The following is a 27710-nucleotide window of genomic DNA, read 5'->3' as shown; positions in this document are numbered from 1 at the left end:
TTGCAAAATTAATAGAAAACATGATTTCTCCCCAGGTGGTGCAGTAGTTGTAAAATGGCATAATGACTCCCTCTTTGAGAGATTACAGTTTTCTTACCAGTGATGTTCTAGACTTGCTTTGCTGTTTTCATTTTATTACTGGGGATACCCTCTTGATTACACTCATGATTGCATTCAATATCTCATTAATCCGTGCCTCTCCTAATCTCACCTTGGAAACAGCAGCCATTCCAGACCGCAGCTGTCATTAGATCCTCCTTAGAATCTTTCAGCTGGAACTCAACCGTTTACGAAAGAGCTTTTCTCCTCTCTCTCGTCCATTCTATTCCAACCCTTCCTGTGGAATTTTCTCCCTTTCTGCCAGTCAATAGATATGATTTTGTCAGACTATGCGGGCTTGTTCCAGTTAATCTTCAGCTGGTTAGACTTTAACCCCTGAAATGTCCTGTCCACTGACCTGGTGCTTTGGCCTTCCTTCCCAGTGAATGATGGGGTGATGAGGGTAGATTCCAATTCCTACCCCTTTCCAGTAGGTTTTTTTTTGTTTTTTTTTTTTTGTTTTTTTTTGAGATGGAGTCTGGGTCTGTTACCCAGGCTGGAGTGCAGTGGCACGATGGGCTCACTGCAACCTCCGCCTCCCGGGTTCAAGCAGGATTCTCCTGCTTCAGCCTGCCAAGTAGCTAGGACTACAGGGATGAGCCACCGCACCCGGCCTCCAGTAGGTATTGACATGAGCATTTGGCAGTAATTTAGTTTCTCTTATGAGCTGCCTCTTTCTAATCATTTGGATGGTCTGGAAGTAAACCTCCTGAAGAGAAGCTAACAGCAGAGCTTTATTTTGTTACTTAAGTTTTTGTTTTTTGTTTTTTGTTTTTTTTTTAGAGACAGGGTCTCACTCTGTCCCTCAGGCTGGAGTACAGTGAAGTGATCTCGCTCCCTGCAGCCTGGACCTCCCTGGCTCAAGCGATCCTTCCACCTCAGCCTCCTGAGTAGCTGAGACCACAGGCACGTGGTCCCACGCGCAATTTTTAAATTTTTTTGTAGAAATGAGGTCTCCTTATGTTGCACAGGCTGATCTTGAACTCCTGGACTCAAGGAATTCTTCCACCTCAGCCTCCCAAAGTATTGAGATTACAGGCGTGAGCCACCGGGTAGAACTTTCATTCGATGGTGATTAGTTGAGGAGTTTACAGTTTAGATGGAATTACACACTAGGTCTCTTTGATCCCCACCGCCCTGAGTTCAAAAGCAGGGAAAGGAGGTGGTTTGATTGGCGACAGGATCTTTTCTGCTTTTGAGGCTTTTAAGGAGTGACAATACGATGGGGTTTTTAGTGGAGAGGTCTGTGTTAACAAGGGAAGGGGTTATTAGAAGGGAAGGGAAGACAGTAGAAATTTGGAAAGTGGCTTGAAGTTTTTGACAGCATGAGTTTGTTTCAGGCCACGTATTTATCAGGTCTCATGAGATGCAGTTTAGTACAGTGACAGTCGTATGGGTTATGGAGCTAAAGTAGGGGGGTTCTAGTCCTCAACCTGCCACTTAAAGCTGCCTGAGCTTGGGGCAATTTATTTAATCTCTTTGTGCCACAGTTTCATCATCTGCAAAATGAGGATAATGATAGACCCCGCTATATAGGATGGCTCTGAGGAGAGGAATTAATATATGCAAAACCCTTAGCTAATGCTTGGCACATAATAAGTGCTCAGTAGACTTGTTACTGTTAGGTTGTAATTTAATATTTTTCCTCATCACCCAGATCCAAAAATTAGTATCCTACCACATTTGTTTTATCTTTGTACCCTCCTTTTGTAAATTGTTGATAATCAAGAAGGATTGCCTATCAAGAGCAGGGCTGCGAATAATTTTTTTTTTTTTTTTTTGAGACAGAGTTTTGCTCTGTCACCCAGGCTGGAGTGCGGTGGCACGATCTTGGCTCACTGCAGCCACCTGCCCCAGGTTCAAACCATTCTCCTGCCTCAGCCTCCCAAGTAGCTGGGGTTACAGGCATGCATCACCATGCCTGGCTAATTTTTATATTTTTAGTAGAGATGGGGTTTCACTATGTTGGCCAGGCTGGTCTTGAACTCCTGACCTAAGTGATCCGCCTGTGTTGGCCTCTCAAAGTGCTGGGATTACAGGCCTGAGTAGAATTTTAAAAATAATTGTGGGAAGAAGCATATGTAGTATTCTTCATCTTTATTAATATAGCTGACTTTTATGAAATGCTTATTTACTACTCTAAGTGCCTTATATGTAGTATCTTATTTATTTCTCATAGCAGTCCTTTCAGGTAGAAACTGTAGTTCTCACCATTTCATATGGGGAACTGGAAAGTAACCTGTCTAATATCATGCAGAAAAATAAAAGCATATATTGGTAATTACAACAGTATACCAAATATCATCATTATGCATACTTAAAAAAAAAAATCTGGCCAGGCGCGGTGGCTCATGTCTGTAATCTCAGCACTTTGGGAGGCCAAGGCAGGTGCATTACCCGAGGTCAGGAGTTTAAGACCAACCTGGCCAAAATGGCGAAACCCCATCTCTACTGAAAATACAAAAATTAGGCGGGGCGCGGTGGCTCACGCCTGTAATCCCAGCACTTTGGGAGGCCGAGGTGGGCAGATCACGAGTCAGGAGATCGAGACCATCCTGGCTAACACGGTGAAACCCCGTCTCTACTAAAAATACAAAAAATTAGCCGGGCATGGTGGTGGGTACCTGTAGTCCCAGCTACTCGGGAGGCTGAGGCAGGAGAATGGCGTGAACCCGGGAGGCGGAGCTTGCAGTGAGCCGAGATCGCACCACTTCACTCCAGCCTGGGGGCGACTCCGTCTCAGAAAAAAAAAAAAAAAGAAAATACAAAAATTAGCTGGGTGTGGTGGCATGCGCCTGTAATCCCAGCTACTCGGGAGGCTGAGGCAGGAGAATCGCCTGAACCCAGGAGGTAGAAGTTGTGGTGAGCCGAGATCGTGCTACTGCACTCCAGCCTGGGTGGCAAAGCAAGACCTTGTCTCAAAAAAAAAAAAAAAAAAAAAAAAAAATTCCTTCCTGCTTTATTCAGCAATCTCATGATGAAGGGAAGAGATATCAATCTCATGATGGCACACACTGTCAAGTTTTGTCCAGATTATACTGAAGCTACAGGGTCTTTATGGAGGTAACTGGGTTTCATACAGATGTATGCCTTACAGTTTTTATTTTAATGATGTTATATGCAAAGTGAGACCAGTTGGTCAAGGAGACCCAACATCTGCTGGAGGGCTTCATAGGCATCTTAGCCAAAAGGACTGGTTCAGAAGCAAAATAAACCTGTTTATCAGGAAGATGTGAAAGGAAGCAGCATGGGGCTGCCTTCAGTGCTTAGAAGACATCAGTCAGGGACTTTTTGCCATTCTTTTCTAGGCCATACTCCAACACACATGGGCAAATTAAATCATAGAGTTGGTTCATGAATGAGAAGCCGAAGTAAAAAAAAAGCCGCTCAGAAAAAACAGCATCTGTTTTTACAGTATCCTTAGCTTTTTTTCTCAGTTAAAGGGAAGACTGAAAGAAAAACTTGAGCCGGGAAAGTCTTATTTGAAGTATTTGGGTATTTCAGGCTCACACCCTGTTTAATGTGGTGGTGCGTGTTGCTGGCTGTGACTGTAAACATTTTAACTGGTCCTGCTAGGGACACATGATTTTTTTTTCTGTCAAAATAGTTTCACACTACACATGCTGGTATTTTCTTTTTTTAACACACTGGCTTCACCCATTCAAAATTAAGGCAACATCATTTTTAATGGTTGCATCATTTTCAATGGTATGGATAAACAACAGGTTATTGAATCATTCCGAAATTAGGTTCTTTTCAACTTTAATCCATTAATTCATTATAAACCATGCTGTCAGCATAGCTCTGCATAATCTTTTTTCTTTTTTTTTTTTTGAGACAGAGTCTCCCTCTGTCACCCAGGCTGGAGTGCAACGGCACGACATCAGCTTATTGCAACCTCCGTCTCCTGGGTTCAAGCGATTCTTCTGCCCCAGCCTCCCGAGTAGCTGGGATTACAGGCACCTGCCATCATGCCCGGCTAATTTTTGTATTTTTGTAGAGACAGGGTTTCACCATGTTGGCCAGGCTGGTCTTGAACTCCTGACCTCAGGTGATCCGCCCGTCTTGGCCTCCCAAAGTGCTGGGATTACAGGCGTGAGCCACTGCCCCGGCCATAGCTCTGCATAATCTTTATGTACAGATACAAACAGTCCCTTTAGTGTCAGAAGTGGAGCTTCTGATTCAGAGTTTACAGGATTGAAATGCTGCTTCACGTAGCTCTAAATGTGGACCGACCTAGTGTCGGTGTCCCCACGATCTTGCTACTATAGGGCATCATCAGTCTTTTAGGTCTTGCAATGCAGTCATTGTAAAAATGTACATTTTGTTTGCTTTAACTTTCATTTTTTTCTTTTCTTTTTTCTTTCATTTTTTTGTTTTCTTTTTTCTTTCATTTTTTTTTTTTTGAGACGGGGTCTTACTCTGTTGCCCAGGCTTGAGTGCAGTGGCATCATCTCAGCTCACTGCAACCTCTGCTTCCCAGGCTCAAGCCATCCTCCTGCTTCAACCTCCTGGTAGCTGAGACTACAGGTGCATGCTACCATGCCCGGCTAATTTTTAAAATTTTTTTGTAGAGACAAGGTCTCGCTATGTTGCCCAGGCTGGTCATTTTCTTAATACCAAGCTTTAGTATTAAAATTATTTTTTTGACAGATAAAATTACATGTATTTATCATGTACATCATGGTGTTTTAAAGTATATATACATTGTGGAATGTCTAAATCTAGCTAATTAACATATGAGTTACCTTTTACATAGTTACCATTTTTGTGGTGAGAACACTTTACAGGTCTTAGCTTTTTTCAGTAATACAATATATTGTTAACTATATCACCATGTTGTACAATAGATCTCTTGAACTTATTCCTCCTATGTAACTGAAATTTTGTATCGTTTGACCAACATCTCCTCAACCTTGCCATTTCCCCCCACCCCCAACTACCCCAGATTCTGGTAACTACCATTCTACTCTCTACTTCTATGAGATTAAGTTGTTGTTTTTTTTGTTTGGTTGGTTGGTTGTTGTTGTTTTTTTTTTTTTTTTTTGAGACGGAGTTTTGCTCTTGTTGCCCAGGCTGGAGTGCAATGACGCGATCTTGGCTCACCACAACCTCCGCCTCCCGGGTTCAAGTGATTATCTTGCCTCAGCCTCCTGAGTAACTGGGATTACAGGCATGTGCTACCATGCCCGGCTAATTTTGTATTTTTAGTAGAGACAGGGTTTCTCCGTGTTGGTAAGGCTGGTCTTGAACTCCCAACCTCAGGTGATCCTCCCGCCTCGGCCTCCCAAAGTGCTGGGATTACAGGCGTGAGCCACCACGCCTGGTCAAGATCAACTTTTTAAGATTCCACTTATGAATGAGATCACGTGGTGTTTATCTTTCTGTTTCTGGCTTATTTCACTTAACATAACGTCCTTCCAGGTTCATCCGTGTTGTCACAAATGACAGGTTTTGTTTCTTTATCATAGCTGAATGGTATTACATTTTATTTACATAGCAGATTTTCTTTGTCCATTCATCCATTGATGGACACCATGTGTTGGCCATCGTGAATAATGCTATAATAAACATGAGAGTGCAGAGATCTCTTTGACATTCTGATTTCATTTCCTTTGGATATATACAGTAGTGTGATTGCTAGATCATATGGTAGTTCTATTTTTAGTTTTTTGAGCCCTCTCCATACTGTTGGTCGTAATGACTGGCTTCCCAAAATGTTGGGGTTACAGGCATGAGCCACCATGCCCAGCCTGTTCAGATTTTTTATTTCTTCATAATTCAATCTTGGTAGGTTGTATGTGTCAGGGAATTAATCATTTATTTTAGGTTATCCAATTTTCTGGTGTATGTTTGTTCATAATAGTCTCTTGTATTTCTGTTGTATCAGTTGTAATGTCTCCTTTTTCATTTCTAGTTTTATTTGAATATTTTCAATATTTTCTGTTTTCTCTTGGTTAGTATAGCTTAGTTAGGTTTGTCAATTTTGTGGGTTTTTTCTTTTTTCAAAAAAAACTCTTAATTTTATTGATTCCTTCTATTGGCTTTCTGGTCTGTGTCATTTATTTCTGTCCTAATCTTTACTATTTTCTTTCTTCTAACTTTGGGCCATACCTGGATACTTACCTTTCCCCAGGTTTGGAAAGTTTTTTGCTACTCTTTTTTTCTCTTTCCTCTTTCTTTTTTCCTTCCTTCCTTTCTTCCTTCCTTCCTTCCTCCTTTCCTCCCTACCTCCCTCCCTTCCTTTCTTCCTCTTTTTCTTTCTCTTTCCTTTCTTTTTTCTTTCTTTCTCCTTCCTTCCTTCCTTCCCTCCTTCCCTCCCTCCCTCCCTCCATCCCTCCTTCCTTCTTATCTCCCTTCCTTTCCTTTCATCTCACTCTGTTGCTCAGGCTGGAGTGTAGTGGCATGATCATAGCTCACTGCAGCCTTGAACTTCTGGGTCCAAGTGATCCTTCTGCTTCAGCCGCCCATGTAGCTGGAACTACAGGCACATGCAACAATACCTGGCTTATTTTTTAAAAATTATTTGTAGAGATGAGTCTCGCTATGTTGCCCAGGCTGGTTTCAAACTCCTGGACTCAAATAATCCCACCTTGGCCTCCCAAAGTGCTGGGATTATAGGCATGAGCCTCTGTGCCTGCTGTTATTTCTTTAAATAAGCTTTCTACTTGTTTATCTTTCTCTTCTCCCTTTTTAACTCCTACTGCTCAAATATTTGCTATTTTGATGCTATCCCATGAATCCTATAAACTTTCTGCATTTCTTTTCATCCTTTTTTCCATCCAACTGTATATTTTTAGATAACTTGTCTTCAGGTTTACAGATTCATTCCTCTGCTTGGTCAATTCTGCTGTTGATGTTCTGTCTTGCATTTTCAAAATTTCCTTCATTGTATTTTTCAGCTCCAGAATTTATGTTTGATTTTAAAAATTATTTCAATCTATTTAATTTCTCATTCTGATCACATATTGTTTTTCTCACTCTTTTAAGTTCTCTGTATTTCTTGAAGTTCACTGAACTTCCTTAAAACAGTTATTTGAATTCTTTCTTTTTTTTTTGAGACACAGTCTCGTTCTGTCGCCCAGGCTGGAGTGCAGTGGCGCGATCTCGACTCACTTCAAGCTCCGCCTCCTGGGTTCACGGCATTCTCTTGCCTCAGCCTCCCGAGTAGCTGGACTGCAGGCACCCACCACCATGCCCGCCTAATTTTTTTGTATTTTTTAGTGGAGACGGGGTTTCACCGTGTTAGCCAGGATGGACTCGATCTCCTGACCTCGTGATCCACCTGCCTCGGCCTCCCAAAGTGCTGGGATTACAAGTGTGAGCCACTGCGCCCAGCCTGTTTTAATTCTTTATCAGGCAGTTCAGACATCTCCATTTCTTTAGAGTCAATCACTGGCACTTTATGTTGTCCTATTGACGATGTCCTGTTTCCCTGATTGTTGTTGATCCTTGTGACCGTGCACTGATGTCTGCACACTTGAAAGGACTGTGTATTTATTCCAGTCTTTGCAGAATGAGGTTCATCTGGGAAAGCCCATCAATAGCCCATCCAGTGATTCTGGGCAGCCTGTCTGGTTTGGTCCTTAAGGCTGGGGCTGCTACGGTGGGTATAGTGCTGGGATGCTCCAAAAGGCTGGAACCACATTCTCTGGTGTTGCACATAGCATGCCCCAATCCCAGGGCCACTCTGGCTGGTGCAGTGCTGGGGCATGCTCAAAGCCTGAGACCACTGTGACTGGTGCCATACTGTTATGTGCCTGATTGCAGAGGCCACTGAGGCCTGCCTGTTGCTAAGGGCTGTTGGAGCCTAGGGCCTCTGATGTCAGCCTGATGGTGGTGGCAGCCTGGAGATGGAGTTCATCATGCAAGCCTGAAGCCTGGGCTGCATGATCTTTCCTGATGCCAGAGCAGGTCTAGAGGGTCAGTCTGTGGCTACTGGCCTGGAGTCTGGGGTTGGGAGTCTCCCTGTTGCTGGGTTTTACTATGGCGGGCCTGGTGTTAGGGAACAGGCAAAGTTCTGTGCTCCCTTCCCTGACTTTTCCCCAAGTGGGCAATACCTCTGTCTACACTGTGCTGCCTTGAGCTGGGGAGGGGTGACATGGGTAATGTCGAGCTGTCCTTCCTGCACTCTTCAATGGTTCTTTTCTTATTATTGTGCTACAACCCAGTACTGTGATCTCTCACCTGGTTGCCTTAGCTATTGTGAAGGCATTTTTGTTGATGGATAATTGCTCAAACTGATGTTTCTGCAGGTGGACCATAGATGGAAAGAACTATTTTGCTATCTTCTGAGATTTAGCATTTTTTGAAAGATTATTAGCTGGGCATGGTGGTGCCCACCTATAGTCCCAACTGCTTGGGAATCTGAGGTGGGAGGATTGCTTGAGCCTGGGAGGTCGAGGCTGCTGTGAGCCAAGATCATGCCACTGTAGTCCAGCCTGGGTAACAGAGTGAGACCGTGTTTTTGAAAAAACAAAACAAAACAAAACCTACTGTTAGTTATTCCTTTTTTTTTAGTGAATTGCTGATGATCAGATTTCTCCTGGTGAAGTAGAAATCCTTGCTTCGGAGACAAATACCTGAGTTGAAAGAGAAACTGGCTTTTAGGCTGGGTGTGGTGGCTCACGCCTGTAATCCCAACATTTTAGGAGGCTGAGGCGGGTGGATCAGTTGAGGTCAGGAGTTCAAGACCAGCCTGGGCAACATGGTGAAACCCTGTCTCTACTATAAATATAAAAATTAGCCGGGTATAGTGGCAGGCGCCTGTAATCCCAGCTACTTGGAAGACTGAGGCAGGAGAAACGCTTGAACCCTGGAGGCAGAGGTTACAGTGAGCCATGGTCATGCCACTGCAGTTCGGCCTGGGTGACAGAACAAGGCTCTGTCTGCAAAAACAAACAAACAAAAAAAACAAAACCAAAAAAAGAAAAAAAGAAACTGGCTTTTTAGTTAGAGAAATGTAGATTCAAAACAAATGTCGGCAACTTAACTGATTTGACCCCTGGGCATTAGTTTCCTGAGCTATTAAAAGGAGAGCACTACATTGCAGAACAGTACCGAGGACAACTGACAATGTGTATGAAGTACCCAACACATAGAGGTTCTCAATGAATGTTGTTGACCAACTGCAGGAATAATGAATCCCTTCTGTCCCCAGCTTGGATACTAAAAGGAAAGTGGGGCCGGGCACGGTGGCTCACGCCTGTAATCCCAGCCCTTTGGGAGGCCGAGGCGGGTGGATCACCTGAGGTCAGGAGTTCAAAACAAGCCTGGTCAACATGGCAAAACCCCGTCTCTACTAAAAATATAAAAATTAGCTGGGCGTGGTGGCATGTACCTGTAATCCCAGCTACTCAGGAGGCTGAGGCAGGATAATCGCTTGAACCCGGGAGATGGAGGTTGCAGTGAGCTGAGATCGTGCCATTGCACTCCAGCCTGGGTGACAGAGTGAAATTCCGTCTAAAAAAAAATTAATCAATAAAAGAGAAGGAGTGGTGAAGGATGTCATGGTGTGGGAGGCCCTGATTGGAAAACTGGAGTGGCGAGCTTTCCTGGCTGGGGAAGGCAAGGGTAGCCTCACATTGGCAGAAGCTGCCAGGTTCAATCTGTGTGGTCTTTTAGTTGCTGTGTTTAGGCAGTTCAGGCAGGATTCTAGGGGCAGGATTCACGGCCCTTCTCAGTCCTGAAAAGTTGTCCTAGAGTGAGGAGGAGCTGCTCAGAACAAATCTGAGTGATCCAGTGTCTGGACCAGATCTACATTGCCAGAGGGCGACCTGGTCAGAAATCCTCTTGCAGAAGTAGCTAGGCTTCTACATCAAGTTCATCATTTGTCACCTATTTCTTCAGAGCTTGTATTTCTTTCTTTCTTTCTTTTTTTTTTTTGCTCTTGTTGCCCAGGCTGGAGTGTAATGGCGCGATCTCAGCTCACCGCAACCTCCGCCTCCTGGGTTCAAGTGATTCTCCTGCCTCAGCCTCCCGAGTAGCTGGGATTACAAGCATGTGCCACCACGGCCAGCTAATTTTGTATTTTTAGTAGAGGCAGGGTTTCTCCATGTTGGTCAGGCTGGTCTCTAACTCCCGACCTCAGGTGCTCCAACTGCCTTGGCCTCCCAAAGTGCTGAGATTACAGGCGAGAGCCACCGTGCCCGGCCAGAGCTTGTTTCTCTTTAGACTCCCTATACTTTTCCCCAGTTATATGTGGGTATAGGATAGGGATGGGCATAGTGGTGGGTGGTAGTTTGGAAAAGCCAATGGAAGTAGTTTGGGAGAAGGAATGGAAGAGAAAAAAGTTTTCATATTTATGATGTACATCATTTTGAGAGCTCTGTGGCGCAGCTTATTTCATGGTTTCTTTTTCTTCTTTCAGCTCTGGCTTATCAGGACTCCGTAGTTCTCCAACAGAGAAATCTTGAAAAGGACTGACCAGTTTTTGCAGTTCTAAAACCATGGCCCATGTAAGTTAATGTTTCTCTGTCCTTTTCGAAATAGTGTCAATTTCTGTATCATGTGTATAGATTCATTCTTTATTCTGAAACTTCCTGCTTACCAGATCTTCATCCAAGAACCTAATCCATGGCTGGACGCGATGGCTCACGCCTGTAATCCCAGCACTTTGGGAGGCCGAGGCAGGCGGATCACTTGAGGTCAGGAGTTCGAGACCAGCCTGGCCAACATGGTGAAACCCTGTCTCTACTAAAAATACAAAAATTAGCCAGTGTGGTGGCAGGCGCCCAGGAGGCTGAGGCAGGAGAATCGCTGGAACCCGGGAGGTAGAGGCTGCAGTGAGCCGAGATTGCGTTACTGCACTCCAGCTGGGGCAACAGAGCAAGACACCGTCTCAAAAAAAAAAAGAACCTACTCCAGTTCTTTTCCCTCTTGTGAGGATTGGGACAGATAGCCCAGTATCATATGTGGCTATCTCTTCTCCCACTAATGTTGAGCATCTCCTACCTACAAAATCTTCTGTCAATAGCTGTGAGAAAGCGGAAATGAGATGCCTTCAGAAAACTGAAGGCATTCTCTGCAGAATGTCCTCCTGTTAACATCTTCCAGTGGAACCGCTTTTCATTTTAAAACTTAAACTCCAGAAAAAGTATATTTTTCTCAGTACAGTGCTTTTTGTCTTAGTTTTACATAGAAAAAATAGGTGTCCCCAATACATAATATGACATTTTTTTTTTTTTTTTGAGACAGAGTTTCACTCTTATCACCCAGGTTGGAGTGCAGTGGCATGATCTCGGCTCACTGCAACCTCCACCTTCTGGGTTCAAGCAATTCTCCTGCCTCAGCCTCCCAAGTAGCTGGGATTACAGGTGCCCGCCACCATGCCTGGCTAATTTTTGCATTTTTAGTAGAGATGGGATTTCACCATGTTGGCCAGGATTGTCTTGAACTCCTCATCTCAGGTGATCCGCCTGCTTGGCCTCCCAGAGTGCTAAGATTACAGGTATGAGCCACTGCACCCGGCCACAATATGACATTTTTAAAACGTTTTTGAAATTTTTTGTGGAGGAATGACATATATACAAAAAAATATACAAACCATAAGTGTATGGCTGGATGAATTTTCATAAATTGAGTACATCTATGCTATCAGGTCAATAAAGGAAATCACCTCAGATGCTTTCAGTCACTCCCCACCCACCTACTGCCCAGGGTAACCACTATCTTGATGTCGAACACTATAATGTAATTTTGCTTATTTTTGGAACCTTGTTCAAGTGGGGCAGGTGTGGTGGCTCATGCCTATAATCCCAGTACTTGGGGAGGCTGAAGTGGGCAGATCGCTTAAGCTCAGGAGTTCCAGACCATCCCGGGCAACAAGGCAAAACCATGTCTCTACAAAAAATACAAAACCTAGCTGGGCATGGTGGCACACCTATAGACGCAGCTACTCAGGAGGCTGAGGTGGGCGAATGACTAGAGCTCGGGAGGTGGAGGTTACAGTGAACCGAGATCACACCATTGCACTCCAGCCTGGATGACAGAGCCAGACCCTATCTCAAAAAGACAAAACAAAACAAGAACTTTGTTCAAGTGGAATCATATAGTTCAATACAATTTTTTTTTTTTTTTTTGAGACAGAGTCTCGCTCTGTCGCCCAGGCTGGAGTGCAGTGGCAGGATCTCGGCTCACTGCAACCTCCGCTTTCTGGGTTCAAGCGATTCTCCTGCCTCAGCCTTCTGAGTACCTGGAGTTACAGGTGCCCATCACCACTCCCAGCTAATTTTTGTGGTTTTTTTTTGTAGAGAGGGGGTTTCACCATGTTGGCCAGGCTGGTCTCAAACTCCTGACCTCAAGTGATCCACCTGCCTCGACCTCCCAAAGTGCTGGGATTACAGGCATGAGCCACCATCCACCATGACACCCAGCCTTTTTTTTTTCTTGACACAGGGTCTCACTCAGTCACCCAGGCCGGAATGCGGTGGTATGATCCCAACTAACTGCAGCCCTGACCTCCCAGGCTCAGGTGATCCTCCCACCTCAGCCTCCTGAGTACTGGGGACTACAGGCACGTGCCACCACTCTTGGCTAATGTTTAAAATTTTTTGTAGAGATGGGGTCCCACTATGTTGCCTAAGCTGAACTCGAACTCCTGGGCCCAAGTGATTCTCCCACTTTAGCCTCCCAAAGTATTGGCATTATAGGTGTGATCCACCGCACCTGATCCAATACAATGCTTTTTTTTAAAAACAAAAATAACATCCAGGAAGAATCTTGTTATATCCCAAATACAGTTGTTAGACCAATGGAACCATCTGCAGATGTTTTGAAATGTGTATAACTATCATTCAAGGGCATGTGTGTACCTGGTGCTGCTAGTGACTGAGGTAACAGAGCACCATCCTGAGTGTCAGCCGTTCCTGCTATCACGTTCTTGTTGGAAACACTTTTCCATACTGTGCTTCACATGTAGCCCTCATTTTTGTCTAGTGTAAAATGAGTTCCTAAAAGATTGGAAAAGTATTGAAGAAAATTGTGGAGAAAGAAACAAAGCAAATGAGAAAAATGAATTTAGTAAAAGAGATGATTAAAATACTAAAAGCAAAGATGTTGTGTGTGTACTGACCCACTGTGTCCCATAGTTCTATATTGGAGGAAAATGTGCGAAGCTAGTTGGAGGGATGGAATTGACATATAACTCATTATAATGCTCTGATTTCACATAATGGGAGGCCGTGTGTAGTGGCTCACGCCTGTAATCCCTCCTTTGGGAGGCCATTGCTTGAGGCCAGGAATTCAGTGTTGCAGTGAGCTGTGATCACATCACTGCACTCCAGCCTAGGCAACAGCCTGGGCAACAGAGTGAGACCCTGTCAAAAAAAAAAAAAAAAAAAAGAAAAAGAAAAAGGAAAGAAAGCAAAGAAAGAAGAAAGAGGACGGAAGGAAGGAAAGAAAGTAAATAGAAAATAAAATGATGGGAAAATAGGTACCTGGTTAATCGTTAGAATGTCTGATTTTCAGGAATGGATTACTGACGTTAAGTGGGAGGTCCCTATTTTGAGCTTTCCTTAAGATCTGTGATTTGATGAAAGAGAGAATTTGGTCTTATCTGACTGCTTATAGGGAAAACTCTAAACTTCTCCACAGATCTGAGTTTTTCAAGTATATAGGATAGGATTTAGTGTTGACTGACCTTAGTTTTTATGTATGTTGAGACCCTATACTATGTAAGGCTTTTAGGTGGATTGGGTAGGGATGTAATTGGGCCTTATAAGATAAGGCCTAAACTTTCATGTGTGCCTTGACACCTTTGTCAAGACCCTAAAGGCCTAACCATGAGTTCCCCTGCTCTTACCCGATATGCCCACACCCAGCGGGAAAGGCTTCCTACCCAGCTAGTTCTCCTATGAGCTAGACCAGTTACACCCCTCGTGGTCCTCAACCTAATGGGTTTCACCTCCCTGTTAGCCTATGGAATTATTCAAACAAGCCAATCACATACCACTACAGGAACCAGGGAACACCTCACCTTGTTATTACTGTAAAGCCTGCCTCCCACACCCCTGCTTGTTCATGCTGTTCTTGAATGCAATCCCCTTGTGCCCCTGCGTGATGTATGATGTCCTCTCTCAGGCTCTGAATATATGCATCGAACAAATTGCTGTCAATCTCATCTGTCCGGTGTGGGCTATTTGATTGTCTTGTACTTTTTAGGGCAGGGATCCCTCCTTCACCAACAGGGTGAATAGGATGTGATCAGAATAGGACTGCAAATAGATACCTCAATCAATGGAGATTTCCTCCTGCGGAGAAGAATGCCAGGAACGAGGTCCATTGTGTATTTTTACAGGATGTGCTGGTCTAGAGCAGGATTTCTCAACCTTGGAACTATTGACTTTTTTTTTTTTTTGAGACCGAGTCTTACTCTGTCGCCTAGGCTGGAGTGCAGTAGTGTGATCTCAGCTTACTGCAACCTCCGTCTCCTGGGTTCAAATGATTCTACTGCGTCAGCCTCCTGAGTAGCTGAGATTACAGGCTCCCACCACCACACCCAGCTGATTTTTGCGTTTTTAGTAGAGACAGGGTTTCACCATGTTGACAAGGTTGGTCTCAAACTCCTGACCTCAAGTGATCTGCCTGCCTTGGCCTCCCAAAGTGCTGGGATTACAGGCTTGAGCCACTGCACCTGGCCTGAACTATTGACATTTTGATGGAGAGTCTTTTATTGTAGGGGGCCATCCCGTGCATTGTAGGATGTCTAACAGTGTCCCTGGCCTCTACCCATTAGATGCCTGTAACACTCACACCCTTTCCTCCGATTGTGACAACCAAAATTGTCTCCAGATATGGCCGGGTGTCTTTTGGGGAGCAAAATGACTCCTCATTGAAAATGATTGATACAGGGGGCCGGGCACGGTGGCTCACGCCTGTAATCCCAGCACTTTGGGAAGCCGAGGCGGGCGGATCACGAGGTCAGGAAATCGAGACCATCCTGATTAACACGGAGAAACCCCGTCTCTACTAAAAATACAAAAAAAATTAGCCGGGCGTGGTGGCAGATGCGTGTAGTCCCAGCTACTTGGGAGGCTGAGGCAGGAGAATGGCGTGAACCCGGGAGGCGGAGCTTGCAATGAGCCGAGATCACGCCACTGCACTCCAGCCTGGGCGACAGAGCGAGATTCCGTCTCAAAAAAAAAAGAAAAGAAAAGAATATGATTGATACTGGTGTCCAGGTGATATCTTTATGATATCTTCATGATTCAGTGTCCTGTAACTCAGGAACAAAAAAACAATGTTCAAGAGATGATAGATGGTGACAAGCAAGAAGATTATTCACATCCATAAAGATTAGATATTGTAGACGTTGAGAATTGGGGAAGACTTTCGAGATTTTATTGAATTCAAATATCTAAAGAAAAAAGAATCTAATATATTAAAAATGTAGACTGCCATCGAACGAATTTTTGAAAGTTTACTAAAGAATTGGTTATAAAAGGGAAAGTGTTTATAATAAAACCCGAGTTTGTGATGAATTTGAATCTGTCTTCTTGGATTTTGTAGCACATGTGGGATAAATTTTTATCAATGTTTTTAAATGATCATTAAAGGGAAAAGAGAGCCCAAGACCTCATATTTCTTTTTTTAAAAATTTTTAAATTTTTATATTTCTTTTTTTGTAGAGACAGGGTCTTGCTAATGTTGATCAAGCTGGTCTTGAACTTACGGGCTCAAATGATCCTCTCATCTGGGCCTCCCAAAGTGCTGGGATTATAGCCATGAGCCACTGCACCTGGCCTCAAGACCTCATATTTTTAAAGAATTTATGGTGGAGGCACATAGTATTCAAAAGGCTTGCATGCACTATTTCATTTAATTAGGATTTTTTTGGGTTATGTACTCATTTCTAGATATGTTTGGATGAAAATGTAATCATATCTATAGCCACAGGACTATTCAAGAACATGTAGGCTCAATGCTTGAGAAATACTAATTTTCTTACTGGCCCCTACTCATGTCACAAGTTTTCAGCCCAGTGCTGTTTGCATGCTATCTGACCCCTCTCTGCAATGCAATCCTCAATCTCCCCTCTTTCCATTTTAAAAGTATTTAATTTATTTTCACAAGTAATACCTGAGTTTGTTTTTTCAGGGTTTAGTGACATTCAGGGATGTGGCCATAGACTTCTCACAGGAAGAATGGGAATTCCTGGATCCTGCTCAGAGGGACTTATATAGGGATGTAATGTGGGAGAACTACAGCAACTTCATTTCACTAGGTAAGGTTATTTATCCTAAATGATATTAGCTTTCTCTGCTGTCAATTTCAGGACTATATTTAGAAAAACTCTCTAAAACTACTTTCTGTTCTCAAAGGAATGATTTAAGCTTTGTCAGGTTGGAACTAGGCCTCTCCATTTCATCATGTCCAGTCTGCTATGCCCTTCAGACTTCCTTCAGACTCTGTAATTCCTGATTTCCTTAGTATCCAAGGGGATGGATTTGAATATGGCAAAAGCATTGTTCAAGAAACCAGACTTCACCTTATATTGGAGCTCAGAATTGACATAAATGCTTCACACCATCTCCAAGTAGAATACCTAGACATAGGGGTTCTGAGTTTCTCTAAAAATCAAAGGAATCTGTAGAACACAGTGTGAGATGGATCCAGAAAGGTTATTTAAAACTCATAGCCGGGCATGGTGGCGCGTGCCTGTAATCCCAGCTACTCGGGAGACTGAGGCAGGAGAATCACTTAAACCCAGGAGGCGGAGGTTGCAGTGAGCTGAGATCACGCCACTGCATTCCAGCCTGGGCGACAGAGTGAGACTCCATCTCAAAAAAACCTCAAGGCCAGGCATGGTGGCTCATGCCTGTAATCCTAGCACTTTAGGAGGCCGAGTCGGGTGGATCACTTGAGGTCAGGAGCTCCAGACCAGCCTGGCCATCATGGTGAAACCCCATCTCTACTAAAAATACAAAAATTAGCCAGGCATGGTGGTGCATGCCTATAATCCCAGCTACTTGGGAGGCTGAGGCAGGAGAATTCCTGGAAGCTGGGAGACTGAGGTTGCAGTGAGTTGAGATCGTGCCATTGCACTCCAGCCTGGGTGACAGAGTGAGACTCTATCTCAAACAGAAAAAACCCTGAAACACATTCTGTTTCCTATAACAGACATATGCAGTTCTACCTACTTTGTAATTGAAAATTAAAATCTAAAAGCCTGGCATTTAACATTGAATGAATATCCTAGAAAAGATCTGAGAATGTCTCAAAAAACCTTTTAGTATGCACTCATCAAAATGATAACAGTAAATAGCTAATAGCTAATACATATATTATGTGTATATGTTAATAAACATCACCATATATTTGGGCTTAAACATTATTCTAAGCATTGTTCATTATTAATTAACCCTCACAACAACGCTATGAGAAGATATTATTATCTTCATTTTATTTGAGAAAACGTAGACACAAAAGGTTAATAATTTGCTAGGTAACACAGAAACAAAGGCAGGATGTGAAGCCAGGCAGTCTGGATCCAGTCTGTGTTCTTCCCTCTACACAATACTGCCTTTCAACAGAGCTTGTGTGAGGTTAAATTATATTAAGGCCTGTTCTTGACCAGATGGTTAATATAATGGCCTTAGTATACTTAATTTAACCTCATACAGGCTATTCCTTGTTACCCTCAAGTTACCTTAATATGAGCATTCTTCAACTCCCTTGCAATTCTTCGCTCCTAGGCTTTATAAAGTGCCATATTGATCTGTAGTTAATTATAAATTTAACCAAATCTAAATCTAAAGATTTTCTGGTGTATAATTCCACGTCACATTTTTCTTTTAAGCAGGACCTTCCATTTCTAAACCAGATGTGATTACCTTATTGGATGAAGAAAGGAAGGAACCTGGGATGGTTGTGAGGGAAGGGACAAGAAGATACTGCCCTGGTGAGTGAGGGCTGAACAGGCATTGAGAAATCACTACAGCAGGTAATAGCTAAACTGATTAGGGTGGAGGCACACCCTTGAGATGTTGGGGTCTCTCTTCAAAAAGCCCCTGGCCTATGGAGGCAGGGCTTGGGACTTGAAGCAAATTAAGATCTTTTAAGCCTGGACTAGCAAAGGAACTTTCTGTTGATCTTGAATGCAACACTGTTTCTCATCTTTCATATTACTATCCTACTTTAAAGAGAAGAACTATTCCTGGTAGAAGAAAAAATAAATAAATATAAGAGCAGAAATCGGCAAAATAGAAAAGAAATAAAGAAAATTAATAAAGCCAAAAATTGATTTCTTGAAAAGATCAGCAAAGATGGTAAACACCTAGTAATTTACATTCTCTCTTTTTAAAGAACATAAATTACTAACATCAGGAATGAAAGAGGGATTTTCACTTTAGATCCTATAGCCATTAAAAGAATAATAAGAGGCTGGGCGCGGTGGCTCACTCCGGTCATCCCAGCGTTTTGGGAGGCCGAGGCAGGCTGGTCACTTGAGGTCAGGGGTTCCAAACCAGTCTGGCCAACGCAGCAAAACACTGTCTCTACTAAAAATACGAAAATTAGCTGGGCATAGTGGCGGGCACCTGTAGTCCCAGCTACTCAGGAGGCTGAGACACAAGAGTCGCTTGAACCCGGAAGGCGGAGGTTGCAGTGAGCCAAGATCGCGCCACTGCACTCCAGCCTGAGTGACAGAGTGAGACTCTACCCCGACTCCAAAAAAGAAGAATAATAAGAGAATGCCATGAATTACTTTATGCCAGTAAATTTGATAACTTAAATGAAATTTTAAAATTTCTGGAAAAGTGCAACTTACCGGAACTGACACAAGATAAAAAAGAAATTGAATACCCTTATGCTATTAAAGTAATTGAATTCATTATCAGAAATCTTCCACAAAGAAAATGCCAGCCCCAGATGGTTTCACTGGTGAATTCTATTAAATATCTAAGGAAGAAATAGCAGCAGTATTATACAAACTCCTTCAGAAAAGGAATGCATTTTATGAGGCCAACATAACTCATACCATAACCCAAGAAAGACATTACAAAAAAAAGCATAAACCCATCTTTTCCATACATAGATACAAAAATTTTAATAAAATATTAACAAATCAAATATAATGATATACAAAAATGATGGTTAAGTAGGATTTCTTTCTACCTGTTAATTCACCATATTAACAGAAAAAATGAAAGACCGTATGATCATTGTCTTAGTTCACTTTCTGTTGTTTATAACAGAATACCTTGAAATTCAGTAATTTATAAGGAAAAGGAATTTATTTCTTACAGTTTTGGAGGTTGAGAAGTCCAGCCTCAAAGGGCTTGTCTATTGAGGGCCTTCTTGCTGGTGGGGACTCTGCTGAATTCCGAGGCTTTGCAGGGCATCAAATGGCAAGGGGGCTGAACATGCAAATGTGCTAGCTGAGGCCTCTCTTCTTCTTATAAAGTCATCAGTCCCAATCCTGTGATAACCCATTAATCGATTAACTCACCAATCCATGAATAGGTTCATCCATTCATGAGAGCAGAGCCCTCATGACCCAGTCACCTCTTAAAAACCCCACCTCTCAATATTGCCATTAGGAATTAATTTTCAACATGAGTTTTGGAGGCAACAAACATTCAAACCATAGCAATCATCTTCATAGATGTAAAAATAGCATATGACAAAATCCAACATAAGCTCTCAGCAAACTAGAAATTGAAGGGAACTTCCTCAATCTGGTAAGGGGCACCTATTTAAAAAATACATTGTAAACTATAAAAATCCATTATCAATAAGAAAAAGAAATGAGACATAAAGATCAAAAAGGAAGACATAAATCTGTATTTGGAGATGACATGATTGTGTACATAGAAAGTCCTAAGGAATCAAGACAACAACTATTCGAAGTAATAATTGAAAAATCACAATAAGGTCATGGGATATAAGGTTAATATTAAAAAATCAGGCCGGGTGCAGTGGCTCACACATATAATCCTAGCACTTTGGGAGGCCAAGGCAGGCAGATCACTTGAGATCAGGAGTTCGAGACCAGCCTGGCCAACATGGTGAAACCCCGTCTCTACTAAAAATACAAAAATTAGCTGGATGTAGTGGTGTACGCCTGTAATCCCAGCTATTCAGGAGGCTGAGGTGGGAGAATTGGTTGAACCCGGGAGGTGGAGTTTGCAGTGAGCCGAGATCACACCACTGCACTCCAGCTCAGACGACAGAGCAAGACTCCATCTCAAAAAATAAAATAGATAGATAGATAGATAGATAGATAAATAGATGATAGATAGATAGATAGATAGATAGATAGATAGATAGATAGATAGATAGATCAGAGCCGGGCATGGTGGCTCATGCCTGGAATCCCTGTACTTTGGAAGGCCGAGGCAGGTGGATCACCTGAGGTCAGGAGTTCAAGACCAGCCTGGCCAACATGGTAAAACCCCATCTCTACTAAAAATACAAAAATTAGCCGGGCATGGTGGTGCGAGCCTGTAATCCCAGCTACTGGGGAGGGTGAGGCATGAGAATCTCTTGAACCTGGGAAGCGGAGGTTGCAGTGAGCTGAGATCACACCACTGCACTCCACCCTGGGTGACAGAGTGAGACTCTGTCAAAAATAAATAAATAAATAAAAAATCAAAATCAATTGTGTTTTTATATACTAGAAGCAAAAAAAAAAAAAAGAAATAACAATTTATGGGAGTGTTAAAAAACATAAAATACTAAGAAATGAGTTTGATAAAACATATGCAAGACATCTACGCTAAAAACCATAGACCATTGCTAAGAGAAATTAAGGCCTAAATAAATAGAAATAATCATTTGTGGAATGGGAAGACTCAGTATCATAAAAATTTCAATTTTATTAATTCAGTATAATTCCAGTCATAATCCTAGCAGACTTTTTTTTTTTTGGTAGAAATTAGCAAGCAGATTCTAAGATTTATGCAAAATAACAAATGACTTAGCATATCCCAAGCAATTTGAAAACATAAGAACATATTACAGGACTTAGATGACATGACGTCAAGGTATTTCAAGATTTAAAATTACCCGGGTGTTGGCATGGCATGTGCCTGTAGTCCCAGCTACTCGGGAGGCTGAGGAAGGAGAATCGCTTGAACCTGGGAGGCGGAGGTTACAGTGAGCCAAGATCATGCCACTGCACTCCAGCCTGGGTGACAGAGTGAGACTCTTATCTCAAAAAAAAAAAAAAAAACTTCAGGATTTATTAAAACTACAGTGATCAAGACAGTATGTTATTGGCAAAGATCACCGAACAAAACAGAACAGAGGTCCTAGAAACATACCCTGCCACACACACACTAAAGGGTCATTTATTGTTTGACAAAGATGCCAAAGCATTCCAGTGGGGAGAAGAAAGGCTTTTCAACAAATAGTACTGGAATAACTGGGGAAACAAATAAACAAACCTCTCAGCTTTTACCTTATACCAAAATTAATTTGAGATGGTTTTTAGACCTACATATAAAAGCTAAAATCATAAAGTTTTTAGAGGGAAACAGGACAGTGATGAGTGTCCCAACTTATGACTTGGGAGTAGGCAAAGGTTTCTTGAGTGAAAACAATAACCATAAAAATAAAAAATCAGACCGGGCGCAGTGGCTTATACCTGTAATCCTAGCACTTTGGGAGGCCAAGGTGGGCAGATCACCTGATATTGGGAGTTTGAGACCAGCCTGGCCAACATGGCGAAACCTGATCTCTACTGAAAATACAAAAATTAGCTGGGCGTGGTGGCATGCGCCTGTAATCCCAGCTACTCGGGAGGCTAAGGCAGGACAATCGCTTGAACCCACGAGGTGGAGGTTCCAGTGAGCCAAGTTCACACTGCTGCACTCCAGCCTGGGTGACAGAGTGGGACTCTGTCTCAAAATAAATAAATAAAAAATTAATACATTAGTCTTTATCCAAATTGAAAACTTTGTCTCATCAGAATATACCAATAAGCAGATGAATGGGTAAGTCACAGACTGGGAGAGTAATAGTGGTAAAACATATCTGACAAGGGACCAGTACCTAGTATATACACAGCTCAGTGGTAAATGATAAGTAGCCCGATTAAAACTGATTGAAAGGCACACCAATACCATGAATAAACTGAGCAACAGTAAGGAATAAACTCTTGATACATGCAACAACTTGGGTGAATTTCAGGGAAATTATGCTGAGTGACAAAATCACAAATGGTTATGCACTACATGACTTTATTTATGTAATATTTGCAAAATCACATAGAGATGGAAAAACAAATTAGTGGTTTTCAAGGGTAGGGATGTAGGGCGGAGAGGATGGTTCGGGTTAGAAAGGGGTAACATGAGGAAATCTTGCAGTCATGGTACAGGTGAGTATCTTGATTTTGGTGGTGGTTTTGCCAGGCTACCTGTGATAAAATTGCATAGAGCTATGCACATAAACACACATGAGTGCACATAGAACTGGTGAAGTCTAAGTAAGCTCTATGGAATATACCAACATTAATTTCTTTCTTTTTTTTTTTTTTGAGACAGAGTCTCGCTCTGTCACCCGCGCTGGAGTGCAGTGGCGGGATCTCGGCTCACTGCAACCTCTGCCTCCCAGGTTTATGCGATTCTCCTACCTCAGCCTCTCAAGTAGCTGAGATTATAGGCTTGCGCCACCACCTAATTTTGTATTTTTAGTAGAGAGGGAGTTTCACCATGTTGGCCAGTCTGGTTTTGAACTCCTGACCTCAGGTGATCCATCCACCTCAGCCTCCCAAAGTGCTAGGATTAGAGGCATGAGCTACTGCGCCCAGCCCCATTAATTTCTTGTTTTGAATATTGTGCTAGACTTGCCTAAGATGTTAACACTGGGAGGGGCTGGGTGAAGTCTACACAGGACTTTTCTGTACATTTTGTGCAACTTCCCATGGATCTATAGTTATTTTAAAATAAAAAAATTTTAAGGATGCTGTTGAGGGGAATGGGGAAAAGATTTGACAAAGAGAGGGGCTACTCTTTTTTTTGATCGATGACTACAGTTTCATCTCTATTTAAATCTGTATCATCTTAAGCTGCTGTAACAGAATACCATAGTCTGGGTGGCTTAAACACCAGATATGTATTTTCTCACAATTCTAGACGCTGGAAGTCCAAAATCAGGGTGCCAGGTTCTGGTGAAGTCTCTCTTCCTGGCTTGCAGGCAGCTGCCTTCTTGTTGTGTCCTCATATGACACAGAGAGAGAAAGAGGTCACTCTCTTCCTTTTTTTTTCTTTTTTTTTTTTTTGAGACAGGGCTTCACTGTGTTCCCCAGGCTGGAGTGCAATGGTGCCATCACAGCTCACTGCAGTCTCGAACTCCTGGGCCCAAGCAATCCTCCCGTCTCAGCTTCCTGAGTAGCTGGGTTTACTGGCACGTGCCTCCACACTTAGCAATTTAAAAAAAAAATTTTATAGAGACAGAGATCTCACTGTATTCCCTAGGCTGGTCTTGAACTCCTGGGCTCAAGTGATCCTCATACCTCAGCCTCCCAAGGTGCTGGGATTACAGGCGCGAGCCACTGCCCCTGGCCCTCTTCCTCTTCTTACAAGGCCAGTAATTCTAGTGGATTAGGACCCCACCTCTAGGCCTCCCTTAAGCTTAATTACCTCCTAAAAGCCCCATCTCCACATACAGTTCGTTAGGGCTCAACATTCAAATTTTAGGGGAACAGAGTTCAGTCCATATTTAGGACCCAGTTTCTTTCTAGCTTCTATTATGATTAGGTTGATATGTCTTTCATTGGCTAGAAATATATTCCTTTATTTATTTGGCAAATACTTGAGTGCCTAGTTGGAACTAGGTGTTGTGCTGGACACCAGTGGAGCAGATGTGAATGAGAGTCATGGGTCCCAGCAATCATGTTGCTTACATCTTAATAGGAGTAAGGACATTAAGTAAACAAGTACATCAATACATAATATTAGGTAGGGACAAGTATTAAGAAAAGTAAGAAGGGCCAGGCGCAGTGGCTTCGTGCCTGTAATCCCAGCACTTTGAGAGGCTGAGGTGGGAGGATCACTTGAGGCCAGGAGTTCGAGACCAGCCTGGCCAACATGGTGAAACCTGTCTCTACTGAAAATACGAAAATTAGCTGGGCGTGGTGGCACACGCCTGTAGTCCCAGCTACTCAGGAGGCTGAGGCAGAAGTATCGCTTGAACCTGGGAGGTGGAGGTTGCAGTGAGCCGAGATCGCGCTGCTGCATTCCAGCCTGGGTGAGAATGGAAGTTGGCAAGTAGAGATAGGGATGTTTTAAATAGGGTGGTCAGGACATTTTGAGGAGGTGATACTTGAATAGTGACATGAAAAAAGAGCCCAGGCCATATGAATATCTAAAGCAACGGCATTCCTGTCAGAGAACAACAAATACAAAGGCTTTGGGTGGGGTGAGGGGAGCTTTGTATTTTTGAGGAACTGCAAGAAGCCCAAGATGATTAAGATGCTTATTCAAAAGGTAAGTGAAAGGTGTAGAAACAAGATAATGTTAGGCAAGAGCGAGATCATGTAATGGTTTGTATATCATAGGAGAAGGCATTTGACTTTTTTTTTTTTTTTTTGAGGCGGAATCTCTCTCTGTCGCCCAGCCTGGAGTGCAGTTGCACCATCTCAGCTCACTGCAATCTCCACCTCCCAGGTTCAGGCGATACTCCTGTCTCAGCCTTCTAAGTAGCTGGGATTACAGGTGCCCACCACCGCGCTTGGCTAATTTTTGTATTTTTAGTAAAGACAAGGTTTCACCATGTTGGCCAGGCTGGTCTTGAACTCCTGACCTTATAATCTACCCACCTCGGCCTCCCAAAGTGTTGGGATTACAGATATGAGCCACTGTGCCCGGGTTTTTTTTTTTTTTTTTTTTTTTTTTGAGACAGGGTCTTGTTCTGTTGCCCAGGCTGGAGTGCAGTGGTGTGATCATGACTCACTGCAGCCTTGAACTCCTGGGTTCAAGTGATCGTCCCACCTCAGCCTCCCAAGTAGCTGGGACTACAGGCACATGCCACCACCGCTGGAAAATTTTTGTATTTTTTGTAGAGACGGGAGTTTTGCTATGTTGCCCAGGTGGGTCTTGAACTCCTAGGCTCAAGCGATCCTCCCACCTCAGTCTCCCAAAGTGCTGGGATTACAGGTGTGAGCCACTGCACTCAGCTGCATCTGACTTTTTTTTATTTTAAGTGTGGTAGAAAGCTGCTGGAGATTTTTGAGCAGGGGAGTAACATGAGCTGATTTTTTTTTTTTTTTTGAGATGGAGTCTCACTCTGTCACCCAGACTGGAGTGTAGTGGCGCAATCTCGGCTCACTGCAACCTCCGCCTCCTGGTTCAAGCGATTGTCCTGCCTCAGCCTCCCGAGTAGCTGGGATTACAGGCACACGCTACCACACTCAGCTAATTTTTGTATTTTTAGTAGAGATGGGGTTTCAGCGTGTTGGTCAGGCTGGTCTCGAACGCCTGACCTCGTGATCTGCCTGCCTCGGCCTCCCAAAGTGCTGGAATTACAGGCGTGAGCCACCACACCCGGCCTACATGAGCTGATTTTTAAATAATTACCACTCTACAGAGAATAGATTGAATAAGGGCATGATGGATAGTTGGAAGACCCACTAGGAGGCTATTTCATTTGTCCACATTGAAGATGATAGTGGTTTTGCTGAGAATGGTACTAGTGGGAGGCTGAGAGAAAATGTTAGATTCCTGATAGGTTTGCCCGGTACATGCTGGGCTGCTCTTCTCTGAATACTTCCCTTACTGCGCTTGTACTGCAACAGCCTGCACTAGGCTGCCTCCAGTAATGGAAACAGCATCCCATCCCCAGTGTGGGTAAGGAAGATCTTTTTTTTTTCTTCGAGATAGGGTCTTGCTTTGTTGCCTCAGGCTGAAGGGCAGTGACATGAACATGGCTCACTGCAGCCTCAACTTCCTGGGCTCAAGGGATCCTCCCACCTCAGCCTCCTGAGTAGTTGGGACTACAGGTGCGCACCACCACACATGGCTAATTTTTTTTTTTTTTTTTTGAGACGGAGTCTCGCTCTGTCGCCCGGGCTGGAGTGCAGTGGCGCGATCTCGGCTCACTGCAAGCTCCGCCTCCCGGGTTCACGCCATTCTTCTGCCTCAGCCTCCCAAGTGGCTGGGACTACAGGCGCCTGCCACCATGCCCGGCTAATTTTTTATATTTTTAGTAGAGACGGGGTTTCACCGTGATAGCCATGATGGTCTTGATCTCCTGGCCTTGTGATCCGCCCGCCTCGGCCTCCCAAAGTGTTGGGATTACAGGTGTGAGCCACCGCGCCCAGCCCACATGGCTAATTTTTAAGCATTTTTTGTAGAGACAGTGTCTCACTGTGTTGCCAGGTTGCTCTAAAACTCCTGGCCTCAAGGGATTCTCCCACCTTGGCCTCCCGAAGTGCTGGTATTACAGGTGTGAGCCACTGTGCCCAGTCATTTTTGTCTATTAATTGATGTATTTTATGCATCTACATTTCATTAATTTTCTTACATATTTGGGTTTAAATCTGCTGTCTTCCTAATGTTTTTCTGTTTGCTTAATATGTTCTTACTTTTTTCATTCTCCTGCCTTTTTTGGATTAATCAAGCATTTTTATTCTAGTTTTTCCTTTTATAACATGATCATTATACATACATTTATTTTTCTTCTTGTGATTGCCTTAGACAATAACAAGTACATTATTTACTTATTGCATTGAACCTGAAATTAGCTTCTTTATATCTTTTTCAAAATTGTAGGGATCTTAATAGAATTTTTTTTTTTTTTTTTTTTTTGAGACAGAGTCTGGCTCTGTTGCCCATGCTGGAGTGCAGTGGCGCGATCTCGGCTCACTGCAAGCTCTGCCTCCCGAGTTCACGCCGTTCTCCTGCCTCAGCCTCCCGACTAGCTGGGACTACAGGCGCTCACCACCACGCCCGGCTAATTTTTTTGTGTTTTTAGTTGAGACGGGGTTTCACCATGTTAGCCAGGATGGTCTCGATATCCTGACCTTGTGATCCACCCGCCTCGGCCTCTCAAAGTGCTGGGATTACAGGTGTGAGCCACCATACCCGGCCGGATCTTAATAGAATCTTTAAAAAATGTATTCATTTATTTTTAGAGACAAGGTCTCACTGCATCACCCAGGCTGGAGTGCAGTGGTGTGATCATAGCTCACTGCAACCTCAGAACTCCTGGGCTCAAGCAATTCTCCCACTTCAGCCTCTTGGGTAGGTAGGACTACGGGTACACACCACCATGCCCGGCTAATTTGTTTTATTTTAGAGATGGGGGTCTCACTGTGTTGGCCAGGCTGGTCTCAAACTCTTGGTCTCAGATGATCCTCCTGTCTCAGCCTCCCAAAGTACTGTGATTACAGGCGTAAGCCACTGTACGCAACCCTTAATAGTATTTTAATTCCTTTTATGTGTCCTCAGTTTTTTGTGCATTCTTTGTCATATACCTTTTTTTTTTCTTTTTGTGATATGCAGTCTTGCTCTGTTGCCTAGGCTGGAGTGCAGTGGTGGGATCCTGGCTCACTGCAACCTCTGCCTCCTGGGTTCAAGCGATTCTCCCACCTCAGACTCTAGAGTAGCTGGGACTACAGGCATGCACCACCATGCCGGCTAATTTTTGTAGTTTTTAGTAGAGACGGGGTT

General features: G+C 43.3%; 1 protein-coding gene across 4 annotated transcripts in view; it reads left to right on the top strand.

The window, feature by feature from the left end:
• Positions 1-27710, top strand: part of ZFP14 (ZFP14 zinc finger protein) — a 45436-nt gene that overhangs the window by 804 nt on the left and 16922 nt on the right. Inside the window, exons 2-4 of one of the 4 annotated variants that reach the window (XM_004060599.5) lie at positions 10469-10556; positions 16195-16321; positions 17900-17998. In XM_004060599.5, the coding sequence (XP_004060647.1) occupies positions 10548-10556; positions 16195-16321; positions 17900-17998 (235 nt within the window). In that variant the 5' untranslated portion in view covers positions 10469-10547. Of the gene's footprint in view, positions 1-10468; positions 10557-16194; positions 16322-17896; positions 18041-27710 lie in introns of those variants that run through there. The other 3 variants (XM_019014338.4, XM_063701279.1, XM_055369115.2) reach the window with 3 other exon arrangements.

This window comes from Gorilla gorilla, chromosome 20 (genome assembly GCF_029281585.2).
Source record: "Gorilla gorilla gorilla isolate KB3781 chromosome 20, NHGRI_mGorGor1-v2.1_pri, whole genome shotgun sequence".
Taxonomy (NCBI): domain Eukaryota; kingdom Metazoa; phylum Chordata; class Mammalia; order Primates; family Hominidae; genus Gorilla; species Gorilla gorilla.
This window is presented reverse-complemented; position numbering and strand designations above follow the sequence as displayed.